This window comes from Sus scrofa, chromosome 15 (assembly GCF_054392235.1).
Source record: "Sus scrofa isolate SSC_HxYL_T2T_F1_AM1 chromosome 15, Sscrofa_HxYL_maternal_Yorkshire_Landrace_v2.0, whole genome shotgun sequence".
In the NCBI taxonomy this organism is placed as follows: domain Eukaryota; kingdom Metazoa; phylum Chordata; class Mammalia; order Artiodactyla; family Suidae; genus Sus; species Sus scrofa.
Genome location: NC_139397.1, coordinates 27,056,115 through 27,078,017, shown reverse-complemented (window position 1 = coordinate 27,078,017; position 21,903 = coordinate 27,056,115). Strand labels below are relative to the sequence as shown.

Below are 21,903 nucleotides of genomic sequence, written 5' to 3'. Positions count from 1 at the left end.
TCCTTAACACACTGAGCAAACCAGGGATCAAACCCACATGCTCATGGATACTAATTGGGTTCTTAACCTGCTGAGCCACGATGGAACTTTGACACATTTAGTTCTTAACAATGAAATGAAACTTGTTTCTTGCTCATTGTGTAGACAGAAAAATTGAGCTAAGTATACTCAAATAGGCTAAGTATCTTTTCCCAGATTTTGCATAACATCTATCTTATGGCTGTTTTTCCATCACTTTGTATAGAGTTGTGCAGAGAAAGAATCAGCAAATATTGTTGAATTAATGAATATGACTGCACCTCAAATGGTGGACCTGATGGGGTTAGATCCTGGTGTTGAATCTGAAGTTGTCTGATTCCTAACCGCACCATTGCTCTTTCCAAAGGTGAAAGCCCAATGCCTATCAAGTGGCCAGAGTGGAGAAGAAGACTGGATGTTCCAGCCTCCTGGAAAGTCCTGCTTGAAAGCACAGGCTGGGACGCACCCACCTGTGGGGCCAGTCTAGGTCCATGTCCTCAGAATTACTACATTCTATACCTTCACCATCAGCCTCCAAGAAGGGTTTAGATCCTCATTGTTGGAGTTTTACCTTCCCCCACCCCTCCCCCCACTTCTTTCAGCTTTGGAGCTGTGACAGCATATATCACCTTTCAGGAGGCCTGGTGGCTCACTTGGAGCTGTTAAGATAAGGGAAAGGAAAGCTTAATTGATGGAGAGTGATTAGGGAGGTGCTGCTCTGTATCTAAAAATGAAGCATGTGAGAGGAAATTGGATTTGTGGTGACAGCAGCAGCTGAAACGGGGCATTGCTGCTAAAGAACAGCTAAAATTCATCTATTCATCCAAGTGTTGATAGAGCTCTTACTAGGTACTAGGTACTGATCTAGCACAAAATGTACAAAAATGAGAAAAAACAGTTGACACTCTCCTAATGGATCTTACATTTTAGTGTGAGAAGATAATGAATAGGTAATAATTAAACATACACCCACATTAGCTGATGATACAACTTTGAAGAAGAAGAGTGTAGGGTAAGATGATGACAGGTGGAAGTGGGGCTAGATCATTGTAGGTGAGTAGTCAAGGAAGGAGGCCCTTTTGGAGTGGATGACATTTAAGCAAAGATCTAATGAAGAAGCCATAGTAGCTTTTGGAAGAAAAGCAAGGAAATCTCCATTCATTGTCCTTATATCACAAGGCAGACATTAATCTGGTTCTGCCCTTGTCCGACAGCTACTGATTTGGGCTGCAGTTGGGGTGAGGGAAGGTACAACAGACTAGACCCATGATGGAGATGATGGAGGGGATGGGAAAAAGGAAGAAGAGCCTCAAGGGGCAGGTCCCATTTAACCAAAGTGTGAAGAGGTCAAATTCAGGGACTAAAAAATATCTATAGATGGTGGGAAAATAGATAGGACTGATAAAAAATGTCCAGAATGATAAATAAGGTGCATGGATCTGTGGTCTCTGTTGATCACGGTGGTTGATACAGGCAATGTCAGATAGAGATTTTCTAACTCCATCACCCCTCCAAATTTATTAATTGGCAGTCTATTATAGGGTGGAGCTTTCCTTGTCCTCCATTTATCAATTCTTCTGTATCACATTGGTCCCTCCCACCATACCTCCAGCCCCCACTAAGCACCCTGGCTCATGGATCATGGCTTTCTGTTTTACTCAAGGGGGTACAATATGTTACAATTATTGTTTTTATACTCAAATTGTCCTGGGCTTCATCCATAGGAACCCCTTTAAACTGATTTTTGTGTGCCCTTCTGATGTCTCTAGCACTCTTCAGCATTTCATTACTTGGTGGCACAAAATGTATTAGTTTCATTATGCATTTTTCTTGCCCCAGTAGAGCCATTTCTTCAAGAAGCCTAGGTTCCTTTGAATAGAAAATAATATTGAGAAAGAAAGATCAGCCTTCAGACTGTTGCTGTTTCTAGAGCCTCTCAATGTATTAATAAATATATAAAGGTGCTTATATACATATATACACCTGTTTCTGTTTATCTATCTACCTATTATCTTTCTATCTACCTGCCTACCTACCTTTCTCTTTATTACGGGCCAATTCAGTCCAGTCTAGCAGTCCAGTGATTAGCAGTCCAGTTTCCTTAATTGTAACTCTTTGCTTTCTCTCTTTCAGTTTTATTTACTAGCTTGTCTCCTGACCACACTAGCTGAAAATCTGACCTTGGACACACTGGTCCCTCCCACAATACCTCCAGCCCCACTGAGCACCCTGGCTTGGAGCCAAGGAAAGGAAGGCACTTCTCTGCCTCTTTCCACCACTTGGCCCCAAGGCCACTTAGCTTGAGTTCAGGGGACAGGGCTCTATCAGCTCCTGGCTTTCGCCCAGACCCTGAGGTCTCCCCAGTACTTTCATTAAATAACAAACAATCGCACCAACAAAAACAGTTCTGTCTGTTTCTGGTCCTTCCATTTTATCAGAGAGATTTTAACTTAGTTTATTGGCTGAATGGGAAGTGTGGTCCTCTACTCCTAGTTTCTTTTTTTTTTTTTAATTTTAATTTTATTTTTAGGGCCTAACCTGTGGCATAGGGAGGTTCTCAGGCTAGGGGTTGAATCCAAGCTGTAGCTACAGGCCTATGCCACAGCCACAGCAACTTGGGATCTGAGTTGTGTCTTCGACCTACATCACAGCTCATGGCAAAGCCAGATCCTTAACCCACTGAACAAGTCCAGGGATCAAACCCACACCCTCATGGATACTAGTTGGGTTTGTTAAGGCTGAGCCACAACAAGAACTCCAAACAGAAACTTTTTAATCTGAGAGAAACTGCAAAAGCTACAGGATCAGTCTGAGATTACGTGTGGAGGAGAGTAAAGAAAACACTTCCTGGAGCAGGCTGGAGGGCAGTAAGAGAAAGTGAGTTGGTTTCTGCTCAAATTCTATTGAGTCGAGTGTATTCAAACTTTGATAGCTTTTGGCAGAGCTAGTGATTTGTGGTAATCTACATTCCCGGATTAGTAACAAATCTGTCGGGATTTCATCTCAAGCAGAGGCTGACAAACCACAGCCCAAGTGCCAAATCTGGTTCACAGCTGTTTTTGTAAATGGAGATTTATTGGCTGACAGTCACTCCCATTTGTTTACTGTTGCACCTAGGGCAGCTTTAACAATACAGTGGGAAAGTAGTGTTTGTAACAGAGATCCTTGTGCCTGCAAAGCTAAATGTATTTACTACTTGACCTTAAGAAAAAATATGCTGATCTCCAATCTAGAGAAACTGAGGAATGAGAAATTCACTTCCCAATGCAACATAATTTTATAGAGAGAGATACTGATTTAAAGGAAACAAATTTGAGAAGTCAAATAACAGATATAGAAAAAAAGAAGTGAAATTTTACCCACCTCTCTGTTACAGCATTATCCTACTATTCATTCATCTTCCATTCATCTAATAATTACTTAGTGAGTATATACTATGTGCTGGGCATGCAGCTAGCTGGGAAAAACCCCTGTCACCTTGATGTTTTATTCTTGGGAGTAGGGGAAGAGTGATGGAAAGGAAAAATAAAGAGGAAAGCAAAAATATGTAGAATGTATAGCACAGGGATCTATATCCAAACACTTGGGGTAGAGCATGGTGGAAGATAGTATGAGCAAAAGAATGTATGCAGGGGTGTGTGTGTGTGTGCATGCATGTGTGTGTGTGTGTGTGTATGGCGCGGTCACTATGCTGTACAGCAGAAACTGATGCAGCACTGTAAATCAACTATACTTTAAGTATATATATACACACGGAATGTTAATGGTGATGCTATGGAGGATAACAGAGTGCGCAAGGAGGGTGAGGTGGGATGGGTAAGGAGTGGTTAAGGAAAGCCTCACTTGATGAGGGGACATCTGAGACGAGACCTAATGGAGGTGGAGGAAGATTGCCAGGTGGCACTGGGCCAGTGGTTTTCTGCAGAGGAGGCCTGAGGACAAGTGTACTAAGGCATGAACAGACCTGCTGAGTTAAGTGACTGTGCCTGCCATGGAGTGGGGCTGAAGGAAGCAAGGTGAGATAGGAAATGGCAAAAAGTCAGATGGTAAGGGATGATTGTAGGGACTTTGGCTTTTTTCTGAATGAGAAGATGGTCTTAGGATATTGTGGGCAAAAGAGTAGAACAACCTGACTTATATTTTAAAGGCTAGATCACTCTATCTGCTATTGAAGATATATGTCAGAGGCCTGGATGGATGGAGGGGAGCCAGTTAAGTGGCAATGAATCAGGACAGAGGTGATGTGGTTTAGACAGAGGTGATGCGGTTTAGGTTTAGAATGGGGAGAGAGGTAGAGATGAAGTGGCAGCTCCAACAGAACTTGCATTTGGACTGGATATGAGAAAAAAGTACAGCTAAGTATGACTTCAAGGTTTTGGGAATGAGTAACAGGAAAGATGATGGAGACGTCATCTCCATGGAGACATCAAATAGTCAGAGGGGTGCATGAGTCTGGAGTTCAGGGGAGAGGTCCCTTTTGTTTCAGTCCTGCATAGTTGCTCCTCAATATTCTTAACCTGTCTCCTCTTTGAAAATTACATTTGTTTTTAGTATATCCATATTAATAATGATGCTCTAGTGAGTAGCTTTGTCATCAATCTTTACGCTTATCTATGACTAACTCCTTAGCCGTGCAATAGTGGGGTCAAAAAAAATGAGCAAACCTGGAAGGCTTTGGAAGATACTGCAACATTGTCTTGAGAAAAGTCAGACAATGAAAAAGTTTGCTTTCCTGCATACATTCGATTTGGATATTAAATTTTTAAAAATGTGTTAGATGAAAAACAACCTTAATTTCTATTAATTTGATTAATGGTGAAGATGGAAACTATTTTCACATGTTTATTAGCCATTTCTCTTCCTAACCTTCCTCCCACCTTTTCTCTTGAGCTAACTTCTGTCTTCCCTTCCTCTTTCCTTCTTTTCTTTCTTTAACCATTCCTTCCTTTGAATTGCAGATTCGTGTTCCTGGCAGGTGCTGTAACCAGCTTTCCCAATATCCATTTCCCCTTCTTTTTTAGTGAAACAACTTCAATTTTATTCAGGGCCCTTGTCTGCCGATTTGTTATTGTTAAATCACAACAATAAGAATATCAACAACTGTGTTTCTCAGTGTATCTTGCAGCTGAGATTGTGTCGTCCCAGTGAATGGGAGGTGGATGTCACTAGGGGTGGGGGTGGGGCTTCAGAGAAAGCCCTTTAAAATGGGGTAAATAAGCCAACTTGTTTCATTTTTTTGACTTTTGCCCTGTCTTTCTTCTTCCTTCTGCCTGATATTAGGCTGCATTGCTGTGCGCCTGTGCACTGTGTGGTAAGGAGGAGAGGAAAGCCCTGATAGAGATGGTACTGCAGGAAGAGCCCAGTCCCTTTGGGCAAGATTATGTCATGATGCTTCCAACACAGCCCAATTTCTCTGTTTACCTCAGGACTTAATTTACATGAAAACAATAAAACCTCTATTTGCTTAAGCCATTCTAAACTGGATGTTTATTAGATGGAACTGACAGGTGCCCATTTAATTGTGATTTCCATATTTTGGTTATTGCTCTAGAAGAGCTCCTTTGATTTAAAGGGTATGAACAACTTATGGTCAAATATTTTCCCATTTTTCTTTTCTTTTTTTTGTTTTTTGGCTGTGCCTATGGCATGTGGAAGTTCCTGGGACAGAGATCAAACCTGAGCCACAGCACTGACAAATGCTGAATCCTTAATGGCTAGGCCACCAGAGAATTTTTGTCTCTCCTTTTTTAAAAATTATTTTATGTGTCTGTTTTGATATTTTAAATCATTTTCTTTTGATAATTTGATTTCAATTATTAAATTTATCAGTCTTTAGTTTTATAGTTTCTGCTTTAGTGTCATATTTGGGAAAACCTTCTCTAGCACATGATTATCCACTTATACTTTCATTTAAAACTTAGGTTTCCTTTTTTATATTAAAACATCTATGATAGTATATCTGCTGTTTTCCACTCCCATGCTCATGGCAGACAATATTAACTGATTATGTCACTCATTGTTAGTAAGCAGCAAGGTAGACAAACATCTTTTTCAACACGATTTTCTGGGCCTTCACTACCAAACAATAAAGTTTCATGTAGCACAAAAGTCATTTATCATCCTTGATTTATAGGATTTTGTATTTTTAAAAAATCTTTTCCTATAAGCCAGCTTAAATAATTTCTTGGACAAGATGAAGCCTAAGAAAATAGAGAGGCTGATCTATTGGTACTTTTAATAATATTAGTCAAACATCACTGAGAAGATGACCACCTATTAATATTTTATAAACTAGAAAAGAAGCTGAGAAGAAACCTTTAAAAAAAATTTTATGTATCTTCCAGTCTAAAAAGAAAGGTAGTATAATTCAAATGATGACAAATGACAAAATCACTGATCTATCTAAAGGAATCATCAACAGTTATTTAGACAGACACAGATGTTTCCTTTCAGCCGCTTACTTCCACAATATAGGCTAGTGCTTTGGTATTCTAAGTGTCTGTGGAGGATTCTAGATTCCTGGGGTGTTCGGAACCATGCCAATTTAATGGAGAGACTTGAGGGAGATGAAAAGTTTTGTACAACAGCTCAGAAATAGAATGAGTTAGAAAAAACAAATACAAATCTTTAGGGAGCAAAATATTCTTCAGCAAGATTTGAGGAACTAAAAGTAAGGGGAACATTATCTGTGGATCCTAGAAATAAATTATCAGGCACATTTAGGAGTCATGGCCATTTTTCTTTGAACTTCAACTTGGCCCATTCCCTTCATGCTCTCTCTTATAACCTGCCTGCCTCCTACCTAATATCTAAGGTGTCGATACTTGTTATGACTTTCCTTCTTGCTCTCTCCTTAGGATGCAAACTAAGGGGCACTGCAGATGTAGATGAATATAAAATTGGAAGGAAATCATTTTCAAAAATAGGCATTCCATAGTTCCTTTCAGGGTTTAATTTATATTATTGAATTCTGAAAGGAGATGCCTACATGACCTCTAAAAGCCTCCCTCTAGCTAGTGTCTGCCACAGAGCTACCAACTGAAGATGAGTGGCTGGCCGTTCTGATGTTATCGATGGTGATACCATAGCATAAAGCAGGAAGAAATAAATGGGATGGGGCTTCATTGGTTTAACCTCTAGAAGAATCATGGAGCTAAGAAGAGAGGTTGTGGGAGGGGATCAATAGTTGACAAATGAAAAGAGTCTCAGTCAGTTGGAAAGGGCATTTATTTTCCCATGACGTAGCCGAATAAATCACACAACTCGAGATTGTCTTTTGCAAAATAACTGTCTGTTTTTTGTTACCTCAAATCTTTGCAAAACTACAGTACCAAGTTTTTTTTTTTTTTTTCTACATTGCATAATTGGGAAAAGAGAAATACAACTCTCTAAATGCATGTTATAAGAGAGGCAAGTCTATCATTACTGTCATTGTCCTGATCAAGTATTTATGGAATGTGTAAATTATGTGGCACAACTTTAGGTACCATGCAATCAGCTTAAGTAAAATGTGATTCTTTTTCCTATAAAGTTATTTCCTCTCAATAAAGTAGTTATAGCCTGCTAGTAACCTGTGGTCTCTATGTTCTTTTGAGAGAATTACCTCAAATCATTGTTTCTCTCACTAGTTATTATTTTTTTCTTTTTTCATTTTTTTTGGTCTCTTTTAGGGCCATACTCATGGCATATAGAGGTTCCCAGGCTAGGGGTCTAATTGGAGCTGTAGCTGCTGGCCTACACCACAGCCACAGCAACACCAGAACCGAGCCTTGTCTGCTACCTAACACTCACAGCTCATGGCAATGCCTGATCCTTAATTCACTGGGCATGGCCAGGGATCAAACCTGTGTCCTCATGGATACTTGTCAGATTTGTTTCCACGATGGGATCTCTTCACTAGTTATTTTTTAAATGTATTACTAATATATTTTCTCCATACTATTGATATTACTTGGGATATACAATTATTTTAATTTATTTAATTAATTAATTTTTTTGGTTGTGGTTTGCAGCAGCTTTATGTGGGATCTCAGTTCCCAGACCAGGGATTGAACCTGGGCCGCAGCAATGAAAGTGCCATGTCCTAACCACTACACCACCAGGGAACTCCTGTCTCTCACTAATTCTTTGTGTAAGTAACATTTATCTTTGACATTAGGAGGACTCTCGGTTGCATGGAACATAAATACTTTTGAGTTTTCTGCACTTGCCCTTTCCATTCTCCATCCATTCACTGACATTTTGGCTGATGGCTAATGTCTTCCACTGCATTGCTTTATGCTCTGGGATACGGAGACCTCTGGACTCATTCTGGTGGACTATCCTGTTGACTGACTTTCGGTTGGGTTTAACTGTGGGAGGTGCTGTCAAATATGAATGAGAGTAAGAGGAAGGAGAGACCTGGATATTCCTTTATTTCCTCTGTTCTTCTTTGAGCAGTGGCTGCCTTCCCTGGACCACAGCTTTCCCCACCACTCCAGCTCTCACTGGGTCTCAGTGTCCTATTTCTTCCTTTACTTCTTTAACTTAGGTACCAATGACTTCCAGCTATCGCTCATGTATGGCTGCCTCACTGTATTTGTCAGTTTTTATTGTAGCAACAAACAACTGCAAAGTTTCAGTAGCTTAAAACAATGGACACTTGTTTTTGGCTTATGTAACATGAGGGGTATGGGTCAGCAGTGGCTCAAATTCCAAGTGACATCTCATTTTAAATCCCAGGCTGAAAGGATATGATGACAGAGGGCAGAAACTCCAGAGAGAGAAAGCCAACACAAACCCCACAATTACAAGTAAAACTTCTGCTTGGATAGGACAAAGGTCAACTCTACTCACATCCAAGTGGCCAAAGCACAGTCAAGCCTCCAATCAAATAAATGAGGACATTTACTTCTCCCACAGGATTCTCAGAGTACCTGGGTGACCTTTATTTCCTGGTAGGACTCTAACTAATATAGCTATCTATAGGGAAAATAAAGAACATTTATTAAAATGATAAATAGAGCATTCTCTCTGAACCCAAAGGCAAGAAATGCAGCTAGTCTGTGAGAATGAACCAGAATGAGAGACTTGGGTGTTTGCCGTTTCTTATCTCTGCTCCTTTCTGTTTGCTTTCTTCTTTCTCTTTCTATAGGACTGCCTCATTTACTTCTTTACCTACATGTTGGAAACATCATGGCCAACAGTCCCTAAGTGTGTCTTGGTCTTACCTTTACATTCCCAGGGAAAACTTCTGACTGGCTCAGTACGCCAGAGATGCTCATTCCCAGTGCTATCAAAAGAATCCAACCATCCATGTCACGGTGTACAAAATAGCTGCTGGGATCCGGTGATGTCACTATGTCAATTATGCCAAAGTAAAATTGATAGGAGAATATGGGGGTGGCAAGACCACCTACTAGATGCCCACTATACACAGATGTTGGTTTGCTCTAAGGTTTTCCTTTTGTCATCATTATTTTGTTAAATGGCGTTTATTAACTAAGTGGAATTAATTTTCCACTTAGTTAATATCTACTCTCTGCTTAAAAGAAATCTGGGTTTTATAGTATGAAGTCAACTGTTTCTAGTTTAAAATTTTTTTATTTTCTCTATGCAAGACACTATGTCTAAACAATCAGCTTCTCCCAGAAGGTAAAGAAAACATCCTAAGTAGATATCTCTCTGAAGATATCAGAGAAGTCCAACCGCTTATATACCTGTGCAAATGACTTTAAGGTAAGTAATAAGAACATTTTCACTGATATACCCAGTACATTTGAGGGAGGCATTTTTTTTTTCTTTGCTTTTTAGGACCACACCCACGGCATATGGAATTTCACAGGCTAGGGGTTGAATCAGAGTTATAGCTGCTGGCCTATACCACAGCCACTGCAACACGGGATCCCAGCTGCATCTGTGACCTACACCATAGCTGACAGCAATGCTGGATCTCAGACCCACTGAGCAAGTCCAGGGATCGAACTCACATCATCGTGGATACTAGTCAGATTTCGTTTCCACTGCGGCATGATGGGAACTCCGAGGGAGGGATTTTGAATAAAAACAGTGAAATCTAGGAGTTCCCATCATGGCTCAGTGGAAAGGAATCTGACTAGTATCCATGAGTATGTAGGCTGGATCCCTGGCTTCGCTCAGAGGGTTAAGGATCTGGTGTTCTGTGAGCTGTCGCAGACACAGCTTGGATCTGGCGTTGCTGTGGTGTAGGCCGGTGGCTACAGCTCTGATTCAACCCCTAGCCTGAGAACCTCCATATGCTGTGGGTATGGCCCTAAAATGACAAAAAAAAACAAAAACAAAAACCCAATGAAATCTCATTATTTACACTAGTTTTGGTGTGTCTGCTTTGTATAAAAATATTGGTACCAAGAACATAAAAAAGAGTATCATGCAATTAATACAACATTGTAAATCAACTATACTTCAACAAAATATTTTTAAAAATTAAAAAAACTAAAAAAAACAAAAACAGGGAAAACATCTCCATAAAAAAAAAAAGAGTATCTTGCTTTAAGGTTCTTATCATTCCTTATAATCACTGCTCATAATCTATGTGATATTTACGTTTACCTCAACAGTGTTATGAGCTAGGTAGTCTAACTCCATTTGAAGATGAGAAAACTCAGAGAAACTGAGTAACTGGCTCACGTCACACAGCTGTTAAATGGCAGATTCAAGACATAAATCTAGGTTGTACTAACTCCAAAGTCTGCACTTATTTTAAAAGTATCTAGGATGGTGATGGACCCATAGGAAGCATCAATAAATGATAGCTCCCTTTTCCTATACTCTTCACTTCTGTTATACTATGATTTGGATTGTTCTTTCAGAAAGCAAGTTGAATGGAGTTCCCTGGTGGCTTAGTGGGTTAAGGATCTGGCATTGTCACTACCGTGGCTCTGGTTACCCGTGTGGCATGGGTTTGATCACTGGCCCAGGAATTTTCACATGCCTTGAGTGGGGTCAAAAATAAAAAAATAAATAAAAAAGAAAGTGACTGGAGTGGGATTATGATAATGATAGGCTGCATTTGCTACATTAGTGCCAGAGGGGCTCTGAGAGTGAGCTGGCTTCCCAGATCCTACTGGGAGTAGCATCTGAGCTTAATCCTCTTAATGAAGGTTTGTAACTTCTCCTTGGCCCAACAAGTTCTGTAAAACTGTTTTATGTTTAATAAACTCTGAATAATTCTATGGGTCCCGTATTTGTCACAGTGTGGACGATAAGAAAGATAGAAGGTAGGCACAGAGAACCATGGGTGGTTGGGTCACTTTGTTGTACAACAGAAATTGAAGACACACTGTAAATCAACTATACTTTCATTAAAAAAAATAAAGAAAAAAATGGAAGAGAGAAGGTAGAGAGCATCCCATTGCTCACACAATCCTAGGGTTATTCCACTTTCGAGGTCATATTGAGCCATATACCATTTCCCAAATGATTTACTCAGGAAATGTTCTTAGTGTCTTTATATTCCAGCAAAAAATATTATATACATATATATATATGATACAATGGCATATTTATTGCTATACCATACTGTACATATTGCAACTAAGTATATAACTCCTTATGTTATTTTTAATGATAATGACAGATATCTATCTATCTGTCATCTATCTATCTATCTCACTTAAATGCAATGGCTGTATCTGGAGGTTGTGAGACATTCCAAATAAATGTAACAAGTGATCTCTGTCTTTGGTGAACTTACTTTTGGGGGGGGGTAATAGAATACATGAAGTAAATGAAATATAAGTAATAAGGCAAGCTAAAAGTTGTGTGTATGAAATTATTACTGCAATGCCTAGCATAGACTGAAAGAAGCAATTCTAATAGATGGAGATCAGAGTGGGCCAGAGCACACGGAGCAAGGTTTTATGTAACATTAAGGTTTGTATTAATTAGCTCCTGCTGAGGTGCAGTAACAAATCTGTCCTAATAATTTAGTGACTTAAAGAATAATATTTGTGGAGTTCCTGTTGTGGCTCAGTGGTAACAAACCCAAATAATATCCATGAGGATGTGAGTTTGATCCCTGGCCTCTCTCGATGGGTTAAGTATCCTGAACTGCCATGAGTTGTGGTGTAGGTCGCAAACTCAGCTCAGATCCTGAACTGCTGTGGCTGTAGCTCCGATTGGACCCCTAGTCTGGGAACTTCCATATGCTTCAGGTGGGGCCCTAAAAAAGAAAAAAATATATAATAGTAATAATAATAATATTCATGTTTCTTTTTTCTTTTTTTTTTAGTGAAGACTTTTATACTTAGAATTAACCAGCTGGACTCTCATGTTTATTTCTTATGCAGCAGTCCAAGACGGGCCTTTGGTTAACTGAGTGGTGGGTGGCTCTCTTCCATGGTTGAATTAACACTCAGATGGACAGTTTTGCCTCCTTGGCTATGCAGCATCTCAGGCCCTTCAGAGCATTTATCCAAGATGCTCTTTTGCAAAGATGAAAGAGCACAGAGAAGCATGAGTGTACTTTATTTATTTTTTTTGTCTTTTGTGATTTTAGGGCCACACCCACAGCATATGGAGGTTCCCAGGCTAGGGTTCAAATTGGAGCTGTTGCCGCCGGCCTATGCTGGAGCCACAGCAACACCAGATCCAAACCGTGTCTGTGACCTACACCACAGCTCACGGCATTGCCAGATCCTTAACCCACTGAGCGAGGCTGGGAATTGAACCTGCAACCTCATGGTTCCTAGTTGTTTCCGCTGTGCCACGACGGGACCTCCATGAGTGTACTTTTAAATACGATGCACACATCCCTGCTTCTCACATTCCACTGGTGTAGTGCTGCAATCAAGCCACATTTCATGGCATGAGAGACAGGGGCATACAGTGTCTTTGGCCAGCTGTACCTCTGACCTTTTCACTGCCACGGGAGAAGGAGGGTCCATGCTGGCAGACAGCTGCCAGTCTCTATCACCAATATGGAACATCAGTGACTTGGAGGAATAAAGAAGAGGAAAACAGGCTTTATCTGGGCAGGAAGAACAGTAAAAATAACCAGACTGTTAAACAAACCTCAACAGGTCTCCAATTCTCTATCTGATAAACAAAACCTACTCTAGATCATTTCCAAAAATGTTTCTATCTTTTAAGTTATTGCATTCAGCTGGAGCAATGTCTTCATGTTGGAAATGGTGCAAGATAACTCATCTTACTTGGGTAGATAGGTGATTGAATAATCACCATATTGCACCAGAGGCTTTTAAAAATCAAGTGGCAGAAATTGGTCAAGTACATAGTACATATCATATGAGTTGGACGATAAAAAGGGAAAACTAAAATGAAGCAGAACAAAAAAAGTCCTCAGGGTTTCAGACCTCGAGGTATGGAGTAGGACAAGGGGTGAAAGTGAGATGACCCTTGAATATCCTCTACAAGATGTTTATGAAGAAAACAGACTCTAACGTGAGTTTGTTTTCCTGTGATTTGTCTCTCAATTAGAGACATGAAATTTCCATTCATTGAAAGTTCTGATTAATTAACTTTCGGTTAACTATAATTTTACTGCAAGTGAAAATGCGTGGCTTGGTCCTCTATTTTACAGGCAGTGAATTAATTTGATTCTTTATGAGGTAAAATTGGTCCTTTAGGGCAATTAAAGCATTCCATACAATTTACATATTCCTATGAAAATATATTCTCAGGTGTTATAATCGGTTGAAAAGTCTGTCTAATGTAGTGCTCTCCTGCTGTTAAGCCTTAGCCAGTCATGTCTCTAATATGTCCCACGACTCTCACCTTTGGACATAATGGCCCACTCCTGGCTTTATTTTTCTATAGTTTCAGTTTTTAAAACATTTGTGTTCATAGAGAAATCATAATCCTGAAGATTCTGGAAAGGGGACATTTCCAGCAATTTTCATGTTGATTTTTGGCATCTGGATCATGTCTTGTTATAAATTCACTGTGATTATTTTTGTTTTGTTTTTAATATCTGCTTCATTTTACCTTTCTTCTGTAACACAGGATGGGAGACCAGGAGTCAGGAGACTTGTACTTCAGTTGGCTTTGCCACTTATTACTGGGCATATCCTTTGCTCTGATGGGGCCTTGGTTTTACTTGTCTGTCAAATGGGAGGGCTGAACTGGAAGATAGTGTAGGTTGCGCTCTCTCTGAAAGATTACTCTTTTCTCTGTTAATATTGGGTGGATTGCTTTTCTTTATTTGGTTATCAATCCATTAATTTTCAGGGATGTGTTCTTTCAGAAATTTTTTCAATATTGTCAGAAGCCCATTTGAACCAGCTTATTTAAGATGTAGTTTCTTAATTCCTACAGCAAATTTACTAAATCAGAATGTCTATAGATTGGGAATCTCTATATGCTGAGGGTATGGCCCCCCAAAAAAAAATTTCTAGGGAAGCGCATCTCAGTCTTTCATTTAAATACCCATCACATGCAGATCTTATTAAGATGAAAACTCCAATTCAGTGTCTGAGGTAGGACCTGCCATTCTGTATTTCCTTCCAGCAAGCTTACAGTTAGTACTGCTGATCTGCCCACTGTACTGTGAGTAGAAGCCATAATGGCAGCTCGAATCCAGCCGAATCATGTTTTAAATGGAGATGGAATTAGCCAGTTGTGGAATGTTTAAGATGTAGCAATTGTGCCTAAAATGTAGCAGGTAGTATCTGGATCATATAGAATAAAGAGGAACAGCATTGCTGCATAAAGATTAAAGAATGTAACGTGATATGAATTGGGTTCTCTTGTGAGTAACCAGCTCAGAGAACCACACTCACTACTGCTCTGTTATTCTACATAATGAGTCTGTGTTGTAATTCCAAGTACCAAGCAGTAGGAAGAAAGAAAATTGTTTTCTTTTTACTGATTACTGTGCTGCCTGGTGTCCACAGGTTTTTTTCCTCTTATTTCCCTTCTGCAGATTTTACAGAACCTGTGGCTGGTACCATCACATTGTTCCTCGTCAGGAGATATGGTCTCTTTTCTGATTCAGTGGGGTGATGAGTATCAAGATTGTTCCTGGCGAGGGATGCAAAGGTCTTCAAACTAGTTTGTTTTCTAGTAAACAGACAGGCTAGCGAGATCCTGAGAACATGCCCGACATCTCCCTGAAGATTACTTTTCTTCTAGTGTTTTTTTTTTTTATTAAATTAGATTTTTTTAAAAAATTGATGTATAATTGAGTCACAACATGATATTGTTGCCTTTAATTTTCATATTTAAAAGGGTCTGTTCCTTTACATCTTGAACAATTTGTGATTAAGTATAAATTAGCTTACACGGATGTCCTTTTACCTCAACTGCTGTACTCAAAGGCAAAAATGGTTTTGTGGAAATGTGTGCATATGCATGCTTAAATGGGATCTGATTTATATTGTGCCAAGTACCATTACTGACAATTATGTAGGCTTTGAAATGGAATTATGACTAAAAAATATATGTGCATATGTTCTACGCCAATTAAAAATTATGCCTGAGGACTTTTTTTTTTTTTTAATTTCACAAACTCTGCTAAAATCTAAGAATCCTGTAAACCAAAATTAGTTTTTTTTCTTTGCATGGATATAATGTTTATAGCACTCAACTTTTGAATATCAGATAGTTTTACATCGAATTACACGTTGTAATAACAGTAACAATCATAATGGCCGCTCCCATTTACAGAGTTCTTACTAAATGCCAAGCTACATGCCAAGTGGCTTAGACGAACTATTCTTTCACTCTACTTTATAATCTCCACAGCCTAGCTGTTCTGTTTAATATGTATGTATGGAAAATCTTAATGCTCAGTTGATAATACACATACACAAAACATCATTTAGTGAGGAAAAGAAACAAGAACAGTTTAAAAAAAAGCCCTAAAGTCATGTGACAGATTTAGCAAATTCTTTTTATTTACATAGAAATGTGTACACATACTTTCTCTGTACACAGAAAATTCTAAGTGTATATACATATATGGTTCCCACATATTTTACAATAAATAGTATTTTAATATTGTTTCTAGGTGAAAATAAAAAGATGTCTTGAAGTAGTTCACACCAACCACAAAATTACAAAAGCACCTGATGGACTCAGAGCAGAAATGTCAAGCCTGTACTATCACACATTAAGCCTAGTACAATTTTTACAAAAGACAGAAACCAAACACTGTGCAGATATCACCAGGAAAAGGAAAGGATTGGAGATGCAAAATAGAGACCAGAGCTGCTGGCTTTTGGAACAACATGGTAAGAGCATTTTTGTTCGTTAGGAATGGTCTTCCTTTAGTTCTCAATTTAATATTCTGCTTTAACTGATATTTTACAGATAAGAAGGGAGAAAAAGTTGACGTCTATTGTAAAGAAGAGTAACTATTCCGTGGGTCTCACAAGTTCTAGAACCCTTTTCACAGGTCAGCCGGACTCTCCCTCTGCGCTACTTCCGAGACCATCCACCGACACAGGAGGGCCGCCTCCGAGAAGGTGAGGAGGATGCCACTGTGAAGCAACATTTCTTTGGAAGTCATTTCAAAGGCCTGGTGAGTCACGTAGCTTGGTTATTGACACTTAGTAACAATCAGCAATGTTTAAACATACTCTTATTTCCACATAGAATCTGATTCCTACTTTAAATAATTAAATCCAAGGGGAACTTAATCTAAGAGGCTAGAAATAATGAAAACACCATCTTGCAATTTCCTCCTTCCACTTCCAGTTTCTTTCCCATTCCAGTCTAGGAAATAATCACTTTCTCTCAATTTCAGTGTTGTTCTGCACATATATATAAAAATCATACTACCAAATTAATAGAAGGAGGTTACAGGGTGAATATAAGAGATTTTAGCCAATCTCACAACATTGTATTTGGCAAAACAGTCTACTACCATCCTGATTGTCATTATTGTAGAACTGACTTACACTATACCCAGATTTGCTTTCTTAAGGCATGAATATTACCACTCAGATGAGAATCCTAAGGATGGTGATCAACCCAGGGCCAAGTGTTCAGATCACATTCCACTCAACTCTAGCTCAGATAATAAAGTGTTTAGTTGCACTGGGGCACTCTAACTTCAAGCATGAGTTTTGAAACAACTTTTACCCCTTCATCTCTCACATAAGTAACAGCACAGATGTGGGAGAAAATACAGCAATAAAAAATAGAATTCCATGTCAGAAATGTGACTCATCTGTCAAATACAATTTTTTCAGTTACTTTACTGAATCTGCTATTTTTAAGGTAACCTTCCAAAACATATTTCAAAGGCGGGCTCCTTTTAAGAGCAATGTTTATCACATGCATAAGTTGATTCTTTCCTGTTACATGTTGCTACCATCTTCATTTCTTTAAGAAAATCAGTGATATTCTGGTGGACTTAGCCATCCTATATGAGAATGATGGCTTCATACAGTTTGACTCTTTAGATTAAGGTACTGATGATCAAAACAAACACCTTGCATATTTAAAGATGTTTCTTGTTCTTTTTTAAAATTTGAAAACCTTATATGGAATGAAAGTTCACTGCCAGAAACAAAAGGGATCCTTTACCATGAAGAGCTGGGCTTAGTTCTTGGTCATTTTAATTGAATGGTGTATTTGTCCTGCCTTCCAATGGAAAGATTCAGCCGGAAGATAAGTATGGAGTCTCGCTATGGTAATTGTAGTCAGGACAGACCTTTTGCACAAGTTTATAGTCAACACTGTAAAAGGCAATGTAGATGCAAATGACCTTGAAGGGCTTGGAGCATAACCAGGAAACATGGCTCTGAGTCTGCTCCTGGTAGCAGATCTTGGACGGGTCAAAGTTGCACAGCGCAGTCTTCTTCGCCCTATCTGTTTTTTCATACTCAATGCGACAATTGAAAGATTTGGATTCCTTGGTCTCCAAGGTAGACTGTGGGGAAACTTCAAATTCCACCACTTTGGAGGGGGGTACCAGACTCACGGAAACGTTGCCCAGGCCTGTGGAATTATGTCGGAAATAAACACTGAAGGTTCCATTTCCATGGTCAACAATTTTCCCCGTGATGAGGAGGTTGAGTTTGACAGTTTTAATGTTGGAGTGGAAGTCGCCCCATCCAAACATTTTCTTAAATTTTCCTGTTTTCACTATTGGCCTCCGTTTAGTTCTTGCCAATGGCTCCTGAACCTCCGTGATGTTGGCCAGCCAATCCCAAAAGTTTTCCATGCTGTCCGCATAGGCCAAGTGTCCAGGCTTGGGCACTGGAGACTGTTTAACAAACAGGCGCAGAGGATTGATGATCCTTGAGGGCACCACGTTTCCCACCAGGGTCCCGGGAGCATCTCTGTCTTCCCAATCCAGCCCCTCCGTGGCATGCACCACCTTTTTACTGTCACAAAAGAGCTGTTTGAAAAGAAGAAACAGAAATACACTTTAGGTTAGGCTTGGAGGGCACACCTACTAAAGTCAAAGCACCAGGGAGATTCTTGTAATATTATTTCAATTCTTTTTTTTTTGGGGGGGACCACACCCGTGGCACATGGAGGTTCCCAGGCTAGGGGTCTAATCGGAGCTGTAGCCACTGGCCTACGCCAGAGCCACAGCAACGCCAGATCTGAGCTGTGTCTGCAATCTACACCACAGATCACGGCAACGCCAGATCCTTAACCCACTGAGTGAGGCCAGGGATCGAACTCAAAACCTCACAGTTCCTAGTCAGATTTGTTTCCACTGTGCCACAACGGGAACTCCTTATTTCAGTTCTTGCTAAGGAGCATTTCACACACTTAGCAGGGCTCCACAGTATAACAAGGCAATCATTTAGTTCAGACAACATTAAGCCTGTGAGTACAAAAATGGAAAGGATGAGATTAGGAAGAGAGAACCTGGCCCTTTGTAACCACAGGTTCTGAATCTGGCAGATTCAGCCAACCCTGGATTGAAAATATATATAAAAAGAAACACTCAGGAAGTTCAAAAGCAAAATTTGAATTTGTCAGGCTCTGGCAACTATTTAAAGGGCATTACATTGTATTAGGTATTACAAGTAGTCTAGCAATAATTTAAAGTATATGAGAGGATGTGTGTAGGTTATATGCAAACATGAAACCATTTTGTATAAGGAACTTGAACATACTTGGATTTTGGAATCCCAGAGCATCCTGAAACCAACCCCCCAGGGATACTGAGAGATAATGTATTCATTTTAATGGGTTGATGTGGTTTTTACTCTCTGTTCCCTAACCTTTACATTTCTATCCTGCCAGAGTGGGGAAAATGGTATATTTTGGTCTCTTGTTTGTTAAAAACATTCAATTTGTAAGGTCTTCTTTTCTTTTTTTAATTTTTTTAGGGCCACACTTGGTTATGGAGGTTCCCAGGCTAGGGGTCGAATTGGAACTGTAGCTACTGGCCTACACCACAGCCACTGCAACCTCCACCACAGCTCACCTCACAGCAACACTGAATCCCTGACCCACTGAGTGAGCCCAGGGATTGAACTTATGTCCTCATGGATACTAGTCAGATTCGTTTCAGCTGAGCCACAACAGGAACTCTAGTAAGGTCTTTTCTTTTAGGTAGAAGACAACTCTAGAATACTGAGGTTTCTACCTTGGAGCTAGAAACGATCTGAATATAAGATATTGATAAGACTCAAATATATTTGTAGATATTAAGAGCATTATATTTAAAAGCTTAAGTCATATAATTTCATAACTTCTCATATAATTCCACTGTAAATTCTGTAACAAAAAGTACTATTTCTATTATAAAAAGTTAGTATTATTATAGTAGTAGAAAGTTCTACAAAATGTTAAAAATATAATTTCAAATGTAGTTGCCTTTATAGAAAGAAATAGGTTGCAAATGTATATTTAAAATTAATTAATAGACTAATTGTTGGTATATAAATTTTACTACAACTAAATAATACCCTGAAAGATAGGATTGCTAAGAAAGAGCTATATGCCTGTGTTTTATGAGTCCCATAATATTTTGGTTCAAATCATACCCACTGAAGCATAGCCCTTTATTTGCATTTGATTTTTCTTTTTACTCTTTTTTGTAGTGTGAGAGCCCTCATGATTTCTAAAAATCATTTAGTTAAGTCAAAAATGGATTTTGAGGGACAGAATCATAATATATGAAACAGTTGCCTGGAATGAATATTTATGGATGAGTTATAAAGTCTGGAAAATAGAGGTTTGTAGTGGAAACGCAGATAGCCTCTTATCTCTAATGGCACAAACCACTTTGGTAATGATTCTCTGGAAAACTGTCAGCATGATGAAAAGGATGAGAAAGAAGTGGGGCTGTGTTTATGTACTGTTTCCACAACCCTTTCAAACTGGGCAAAGCACCTGGCAAAAACAGTCTCAAATTATTACAAAAATTATTACATTCAATCCAGTTTTGGAAAAAAAAGAAGACATAGCTTGGATTATAAATACTGCACCTGACTATATGGTAGAGTTTAATAACATGGTTATAATTTTATATATTCAATTTTATATATTCATAACAGAGGTTATATTTTATATATTCATAAAAGTTTAAGTTCTAAAAGAGTTTTGTGAAAAGCGATTTCACCTATACCTTGTCCCCAAACACTTAAGGGTAGGACTGCAAAGACTTAAATGTATGTGTGGGTTTTTCTTTTTTTGTTTTTGCTTTGTTGGGGAGGGGACATACAATATATATTGATCTCTTTGATTAATTTCCTAAAGGCTTTCCCTCATGTTTTGTATTTAAAAAAATTCCTGTCTCTTTACTCAAGTTACTGAGGTTTGGCAGAAGGGCAAACCAATATGCTGCACGTTCTTACAGTTTTGAAAACCTAAATCCCTACTCTCTCTTCTTAGGGTCTGACACATCCTGAGTAGGTACCTCTTTCTCTCTCTCCTGGTGTTGAAAGGCTGGCATATTCACCAGGAAAAGAGGGATATTTAATCAGGATTTCTGGCTCAAAATATTCTGGTTATTTCTGATATTGTAACTAGCTTTCTGACTTTGAACACTCAATTATTATGTGCACAAAAGTGCATTTAGATCAATTGGTAGGTCAGCCCACGGAGGTCAGCACTGGCCCCAGATATGACTTGAGTTTCCTGAAAATGGATGTAACCTGGTGCAAGTGACTTGTCCTGGGAGAGAACCTCCAGGGAGAGGGTCAAGGACCATGGGCGGATAAGAAACCCCTGTTCAAAGCCTAATTTCTCTTCTCTGTGATTATGGTTCTTGATATCATCTACTTTTCACTGTTTTCAATATTTCATGAGAGGCCCCTTGCTTAGTCATTCTGACAGTCACACCTACCGTTTCTGAGAATTTCTGGTATATAAGAACTTCACCCCACTTCCTAATCTCTATTTGTATAAATTCCTAGCTTCTTCTCTCACTTTTACCTTCCTGCCTCCTTCTCACAGGGTAAATCTTTTCCGTCATTTTCTCCTTTTAGCTTGTTTTTTCAAAAATAATCCCAATTCTTACTCCAGACTCCAGATTCATAATTTATTAGCACAATACTGACCCATTTGCCATTCAAAAATATTTTTTTTTTTGCTCATAAGAATGACAACACTCTGCTAGTAGGAGCAATATGCTTTTTAAACAAAAATGTTTGCTTCACATCACAAATTTTCCTGAGTTTATTTCTGCCTGGCTCGTTTTTCCTGATTTATTGCTTTGTCCGATTTTCTCTTTTCTTTGCTGTTATTGAAAGCCAAAGGAGTTCTCACCATCCAGTTAAGAATCCCACATAGTGTCTGTGAGGATGTGGGTTCAATCCCTGGCCTCTCTCAGTGGGTTAATGATCCAGCATTGCTGTCGTGTGGGCCAGCAGGTGTAGCTCCAATTCAACCTCTAGCCTGGGAACTTCCAAATGAGGCAGGTGCAGACATGAAAAAAAAAAAAAAAAAAAAAAAAAAAAAAAAGAAAAAAAAAGAAAAGAGAAAAGAAAA

At 39.1% G+C, this 21,903-nt stretch overlaps 1 protein-coding gene across 1 annotated transcript in view; it reads right to left on the bottom strand.

The window, feature by feature from the left end:
• Window positions 1–15,870: 15,870 nt before the first annotated feature.
• NXPH2 (neurexophilin 2) overlaps window positions 15,871–21,903 on the bottom strand; it is a 119,899-nt gene continuing 113,866 nt past the window's right edge. Inside the window, exon 2 of the mRNA XM_003133263.6 lies at window positions 15,871–18,346. Coding sequence (XP_003133311.2) covers window positions 17,603–18,346 — 744 coding nt within the window. The 3' untranslated portion in view covers window positions 15,871–17,602. The remainder of the gene's footprint in view (window positions 18,347–21,903) is intronic.